Source organism: Hibiscus syriacus, unplaced genomic scaffold (genome assembly GCF_006381635.1).
Source record: "Hibiscus syriacus cultivar Baekdansim isolate YM2019G1 unplaced genomic scaffold, ASM638163v2 tig00112230_pilon, whole genome shotgun sequence".
Taxonomy (NCBI): domain Eukaryota; kingdom Viridiplantae; phylum Streptophyta; class Magnoliopsida; order Malvales; family Malvaceae; genus Hibiscus; species Hibiscus syriacus.
Window position 1 is genome coordinate 1208871 of NW_024063275.1, and position 7505 is coordinate 1216375.

General features: G+C 33.4%; 1 protein-coding gene across 1 annotated transcript; it reads left to right on the plus strand.

Moving 5' to 3' along the window:
- The first annotated feature begins 5201 nt into the window (after positions 1 to 5201).
- LOC120176192 (inactive LRR receptor-like serine/threonine-protein kinase BIR2) lies at positions 5202 to 7159 on the plus strand. Its single transcript, XM_039182666.1, has one exon. The coding sequence runs from the start codon at positions 5245 to 5247 to the stop codon at positions 7027 to 7029; it is 1785 nt and encodes a 594-aa protein (XP_039038597.1). The 5' UTR covers positions 5202 to 5244; the 3' UTR covers positions 7030 to 7159.
- Positions 7160 to 7505: the final 346 nt, after the last annotated feature.

The following is a 7505-nucleotide window of genomic DNA, read 5'->3' on the forward strand; positions in this document are numbered from 1 at the left end:
GGCATTCATATTAAGCTGATTGAATTGCAGCACAAATGTTTGAGCTAACTCGTTCAAGATGCTATAGCACCAGGTGGCATTGAGGACAACCAAACTCTAGCTTTGTCTCACAGCGAATAAGAGCAAAGCTTCAGTTTTAATGCTTCCCTAGAAACTCCTTGCGGAGCAAATAAAACACAAACCTCCATAAATGCTCAAAGATGCACTCGAGGATCTTTATCAAATGACTCACCATATTGTTTCATTGACTGCAACATTTGAAACATCATTGTTTTTAACTCAAAATTTCTAGCATGAATCGTTGATCGCACAATGACATAGCAATACTGTTTCATTGAAATATTTTGTAAAGGTGGAACATCATTTTGAGCCATTTATGATTGTTATTGATGTTTTTGCCTTATTTAGTGGATAGTTCAAAAGGTTCTAAGTCCTAAATGTTGTTGCGGGTGATGCTCCAGCAATGCTTTGTTAAAACAGTTATACCTACAAAAAGAAAATTACAAAGTTAGTAAAAAGAAAAAAGAAAAACAACTTTAATATAATATCATTGCTCCTTGGAAACGATGACAAAAACTTGACGCTGCGTAAGATGTTGTAGCAATTACGTAAGTATACGCATCGTTCAAGTAATAAAGTGCTAACAATGAAATTACGAGTTTCGAACCCACAGAGAGCGAGGAATTACAACTTAGAGTTGTTAACCTTGAATATTAAAAGGTAAATGCTATAAATGGGTAGAAAAAGAGATATAGCAAATATATTAAAACATGATAGAAATGGCAGGCAGTGCTACATCATAGTGAAAGCATAAGATCAAGAATCGAATGGATCGAAAAAAATAATTGGAAGTTTCAATTATGAACATGCCTTTAACTAAATGACTATGCATCTAGCAATGATTAACATTACTTAAAGGATATAAGGCAACTCTCATTGACTTAATCAATTAACTATTAACAATGCTAGATATTAGGTAGCATATACCTCACATACTAATATGCTTCTCAACAAAACCAAAATTAGACACTCGAACTTAGTTAAAAGATCCATTAAGCTCATCTATCACATCATAACTCATCATGTATTACCACATCAACATTGTAAACTGATAAAGAAGCAGCAACGGATGAATGAATGTTGCTTTTGTTGAGGAACCAAACCTAGAAAACACTATACTCAATGAAGAAAAACGAGAGGATTAGATGGAACAAGGGGAGACAACTAGGTTATTTTTAGGGTTTTATATGTTGGAATTAAGATAAGGAAAACAAGATTAGGACAAAGGAAAACAAGGGTTATGGGAAAACAAGGGTAATAAGAAGAACTAAGGAAAAAACATGTAATAAAGAACTTATACTTATCTCAAAGGGGGTGACTAAGAGGTGTTTGATGTTGGATTTTGATGAATGGATGCTTGTTGGAAAGAGAAAGATTCAAGGATTGTAATGGTGAAAACGAAATTGAGATCGGATGGTCGAATTGATTGAAAAAATAATTTGAAAATATTTACCCTTTGTACCTTATGAAGTTAACACAAACCCTTGAATGGGTTTGATAATGGTGTGATGGTGGTTTTGAGGAAAAAGATGATGTTGTGGAAGATGTATATGAAGGATAATTGTCCTATCAAACCCTCATATTCACAATGAAAAGGTAAACTCGATAATACGGCTCTAACCAGTCCCCTTAATCGTAATGAATGGACAAATCGGAGTGTGGAGATCTCTCTCAATAACCCAAAAGAACTAAAAGAAAAAGAAGCTTTGAAGGCACAAAGCTATCAACTCTTGTAAAAATGCTCTCTTGTTGAATTGAATAAAAAGAAGAAAACTTGATAATTAGGTGAGAGGAGCCTCCTTTATATAGGGTTTGAGAAGTTCTAGTTGTAACGTGATGGAGACATAAAATAATAGTGAAATCTATCCTAAATCCATGTGAAGGTGGATGACATAAATAAGGACAATTGATGAAGCTTTGATCCGATGGTGTTGATGAAAATATGCATGATGAGATCCTTGTGACTTGATGGACAGTCCAGATGAGTCTTCTAGAAAGGGCATGAGCGACATAGCTTGAAAAGTGGATGTGATAGGCATCATGCTCATGATAAGCAAGAGTATGAATTTGATAGGTTATCAAGGCTCGTAATATGTGGTTGGGCATGATAAGTAAGGTGGAGGGTGATAAACTATAAAAGGTTTACATTCAATGACACATTTACTCTTATCCTAATAAATTAAAATAAATAAAATAAACTCTTAAAATAATGAGTTATCCCAGGCTTTATAGATTTAGCACTGGGTAACTTTACAAGTTTTATGCCTTAAAGGGGTTCAAACTCATTTCTGGGCATATCTTCGTGGGTCTTGTAATTGGGCCCAGAAGTAACTTGGGTTGTGGTGATCCAAGGTGATGTGGGAGGAAGGATGAGCGAGTTTCCTTCCTTGAACTCTTCAATCTCCATGTGGGCGTGTAGGCCCTTACTGATAAAGTCCTGGACTGCAGTATGAAGTTTGTCTTTGAGTAGCTTGGCTCGTCCTCTTATAATTGGGCATAGTGGTAGGGTAATCTCATCTTCCTTAGCTTTTGGGCGTGTGGTGCATGTATCATAGACTAATATGTAAGTATTGCGATAATAAACGTTTCATTTTGTTAGTCAAAGGATATAAATTGATTTTTTTTCTTAATTTAATGATCACATTGAGTGCAAAAAAGTCCAAGAGCTACACTCGTGTTTTTTTTACTAAACATATTTTTTTTATTTTAATGACGCTTTTATATGATCTTGTTTGCAACATTTTTTTTATTTTTAAAACTTAATTAATATCCAATATGTATCAACATTATATTCTTATTATAAATTAAAGTAATTTTTGTATTATGAGATTTCTCATTAACTTTATTATTTTATATTTATATAATTCACATGTTAAATTATTTAATGAAAATTTTTAATAGTTATATTTTTATTATTTAGTAACTTTTTTCTCGTCTCTATTTTAAAAAATAGATATTAAACACATTTTCACTCTTTTAATTTTTGAATTCAAGTTTTAATTTTAATTAATTAAACATATTTTATGATTTTAAAAAAATGAAAATAAAAACTATTTTCTAAAAATAAAAACATAAAATATTTTCTAAACTCAAACAAACCCTTAGTATTTAATATTTTTAAATTAATAATAATTTATTATATTAAGATCCACTATATTGAATCAAATAAAGTAATATTTACTTTTTATACACTCACATATTATATTGTTAATATTCTAGTTTGAATCCTTAACTTAAATTGATGAAAACTCTTACTCTCCGCTAGAGTAAACATGTTTCATATTTAAATTTATTTTATTTAGATTGATCATTCAACTAATATAAAAAGTCATATTGATTCGATAAATTATTATTATTTTAATAAAGACGATAAAATGAATATGAGTCGAATTTAAATCTGATTTGATCAAAAAGTTAAAAAAAATCAAATCTAATTAAAAAGGATCGTATTGAAAAGATTTTAAACCTAAAATAGTTTAAATCTGAAAAAACTCAAACCCGAAATCCACGTTAAGCCTACTCCAATTTAGTACCTAACTTTTGAGTTCGTCATTTTTATTGTGTTTAATTCACATTATTTTAGTTTTTTATTCTTGAAACAGAAGTTTAGATTGGATAGTTTAATTCCAAATTTAGCTGATTTAAATATAAGAAATATTTATATATATTATCAACTAATATTTAAAGATATTAAAAAGAAGCTAAAAACGTGTGCAAATAGGATTTTAATGAAAAAGATAAAAAAAAATAATAATAATTTAAGGAGTATAAACCCATAACTAATTATATACTTCTTAGTTTAATTATTAAATTCGTAACTAATTATTTTAAATAAATAAATCTTCCAGTCAAATAAAATATTATAATTCAGCCAAATCAACTTCAAACTAATAAAATAATTCCTTTGTTCAGAAAAGGAAAAAAAATAAAGTCTCAGAAAATAAAGAAAATAACACAATTAGTTGATGTTGTTTGATGGCTGTCTTTTGGTCAAAGAAATTTGCAAAATTAAAAAAATAAAAAATGGTCCCGAGCTTTGATTGGAAAAGAAAAAAATGGGTCAACTATATGTTTAGTACATAAAGAATTACTTTGTTCCGCTTTAGTACCCAAACTTCATTTTTTTAAAATCATACATAATGTTTAGTTTACGATTTATTTTGATATCCCTCTATTAAAAACTTAACAGTAATGTTGATGTGTCACCGTAAGGTAGTGCCATATCATCATTAAAAAGTAACACATCGGTAGTTGTGTTAATTTTTTATCAAATTAAAACTTAAACTAAATGATAAGTGTAATTTTAAAAAAGAAAGATAAAGTTTCAGTATCAAAATGGAATAAAAGTAATAATTTAGGTATTAAACATGCAGTTTAACCAAGAAAAATTGACATCACGATACACATTTCTGCGTTTAAGTCAACGGTAGTTTTTTTGTAAATTAAAAAGTTATAAAATGATCATCTAACTGTTTATATGTTCCAAACTTATTGTTTTCTATTAAAAATTAATGGTAGTCCGAGTTGGACGTTAATCTATTGACAGTGATGTTATAAAATTTGATTTAAGAATCGTTTGAGCTATATTTTATGGATCGAGTCTTCATTTACATTGTGTGGTCAAACCAGTCAGTAGGTACATAATGTAAACGGATCGAGCCATAAAAAATAATTCAAAGGGTTCTAAGATAAGATTTTATCATATTACAATCATCAAATTAACATCCAACTCAAACGATCATCATTTTTTTAACGGAAAAAGATGAGTTTATAACATATGAATTGTCAGGTAAATATTTTGTAACTTTTAATAATTAGAAGACTCAACAAAATATCATCCTATAATTGAGTAACCATTTGTGTACTTTACCCTTAAAAGTATAAAATAGAAAAAAGTATAAACGACAGGGTTGGATGTTGGAAGAGACTGAATTATCAATTCGAACGTTCTGTTAACGTTTTTATTACAATCAAATCAATGAGTTTGGTAATTTCTCACAAGACATATATCTTTCTCCTTAGACTATTCCACCCTTTTGTACGCGCAAATTTACTTTATTCAAAGTCATTGTCTCACCCCAACAACAAAGAAAAATCAATATGTATTTCATCACCACAAGTTTTCCTCATCTAAATCATAAACAAAGCTCTGGGTTTTCTCCTTTCTTTTGTTGGTGATAAACAATGAAGGGATGTTTTTGCAGCTTCCTGGTTTTGGCTTGGATGCTTCTCCCATGGATTGTTTTATCAGCTGTAACTGAGAACGATACGAGGTGCCTTGAAGGAGTCCAGAGTTCATTACTCGGCCCAGATGATAAAATAAGCAGTTGGAACTTCGACAACAATTCCGTTGGTTTTATATGCAATTTTGTTGGGGTTACATGTTGGAACCAAAGGGAAAACCGGCTGTTAAGCCTTGAACTTCGTGAAATGAGACTTTCCGGACACTTGCCTCAATCTTTGGAGTACTGTGGGAGTTTGCAGACTTTGGATCTGTCAGGCAACAATCTTTCTGGTAACATCCCTCCTCAGATATGTTCTTGGTTACCTTATTTAGTGACCCTCGATTTATCCAGCAATGATCTATCAGGTCCGATCCCTTCTGAATTATCAAATTGTGCTTACTTGAACAATTTGGTACTGTCCAATAACAGACTCTCAGGGCCTGTTCCATACCAATTATCTGGCCTAGCTAGGCTGAAGAGGTTTTCAGTAGCAAATAATCATCTTACCGGTGCTATTCCTTCAGGTTTTGAGGGTCATGATAGGGCAGATTTTGCTGGGAATAGTGGTCTTTGTGGAGGTCCTCTTGGGAGCTGTGGGGGTTTGAGTAGGAGGAATTTAGCTATTATAATTTCAGCTGGGGTTTTAGGTGCTGCGGTTTCGATGATGTTTGGGTTTGGGGTCTGGTGGTGGCACCATTTGAGATGGGTGAGTCTGAGGGAAAATGGTGTTTATGGAAGGGATGGTGACAGTGGTTGGGCTGAGAGGTTGAGGGCTCACAAGCTGAACCAAGTTTCGTTGTTTCAGCAGCCGCTTGTGAAAGTTAAGTTGGCTGATTTAATGGCCGCCACAAACAATTTCAGTGCTGAAAGCATCATAGTTTCCACTAGGACTGGAACTGCTTACAAAGCGGTGCTTCCTGATGGATCAGCCCTTGCGATCAAGAGGCTCACAAGTTGTAGCATCAGCGAGAAGCAGTTTCGTATCGAGATGAACCGTCTAGGCCAGCTTAAGCATCCGAATTTGGCACCCCTTTTGGGATTTTGCATTGCAGGGGATGAAAAGCTCTTAGTCTATAAGCATATGTCCAATGGGACTCTGTATTCCTTGCTGCACGGTAGCGTTGCAGCTTTAGATTGGCCAACTCGGTTTAGGATTGGTTTGGGCGCAGCCAAGGGTCTTGCTTGGCTACACCACGGTTGCAGGCCTCCTTTTCTGCAGCAGAACATCAGCTCCAAGGTGATTCATCTTGATGAGGATTTCGATGCCAGGATAATGGACTTCGGATTGGCAGAGCTTTTGAGTACCTCAGACATTAATGAGACTAGTTTCATGAAAGAGGGTGTATGTGAACTCGGTTATGTTGCTCCTGAGTATGCAGACACTATGGTAGCTTCACTTAAAGGGGACGTATTCGGCTTCGGAGTTGTGCTTCTTGAATTGGTAACTAGGCAAAAACCCCTGGAAGTTAATGCAGGTGGTGAAGAAGGATTCAAAGGGAACTTGGTGGATTGGATAAATCATCTTTCAAATTCCGGCAGAACCAAAGACGCTATCGATGTCACTCTTCGCGGAGAAGGAGACGACGAAGAAATATCGCAGTTCCTCAATATAGCATTAAACTGTGTCAACCCTCGGCCAAAGGAACGATGGTCCATGTACCAGGTTTTTGAGTCATTGAAAAGAATGGCTGAAGGAAATGGTTCCTCGGAAGAATTTGATGATTTCCCACTGATTTTTTTATGAATCAATGTAGCCTTATAGAGTAAAATTGGGAGAAATCTGCAGAACATGGTAACGCATACAAGCTTATACATATGTATTTGTAATAAATAGCTTATAGCTGTATAATGCAAATAAACTTGGTTAAGTTTTAGGGTGTTAAATCTTCTTTGATCCTTGTTTTGTAATGAAATTTGATTCTGGTTCTTGATCTTTGTGCTCATAAAAGTCGGTGTTTCCAGCAGTAACAGGCAAATGGGGATCGTGCCACTACGCACAAGGCAAATGGGGATCCTGTAATGGTTAAGAATTTGGGCCTATACTTTCATGTCTAGGATGCTTAGAAGGTATTCGGTATCTTTTTATAATTTTATTAGTTAATTGACAACGATCACACACCCTTTAAATATAATTATTCGAAATCTGATCTTAAAAAAAATAAGATTCACTTTTATCGTTAGTGTCACTTGATGGATTATTGACTTCTGACCAAGAAAACC

What these genes read in the sequence shown, in the direction of transcription:
- LOC120176192 (XM_039182666.1), top strand. Translation starts at nt 5,245, where the DNA reads ATGAAGGGATGTTTTTGCAGCTTCCTGGTTTTGGCTTGGATGCTTCTC.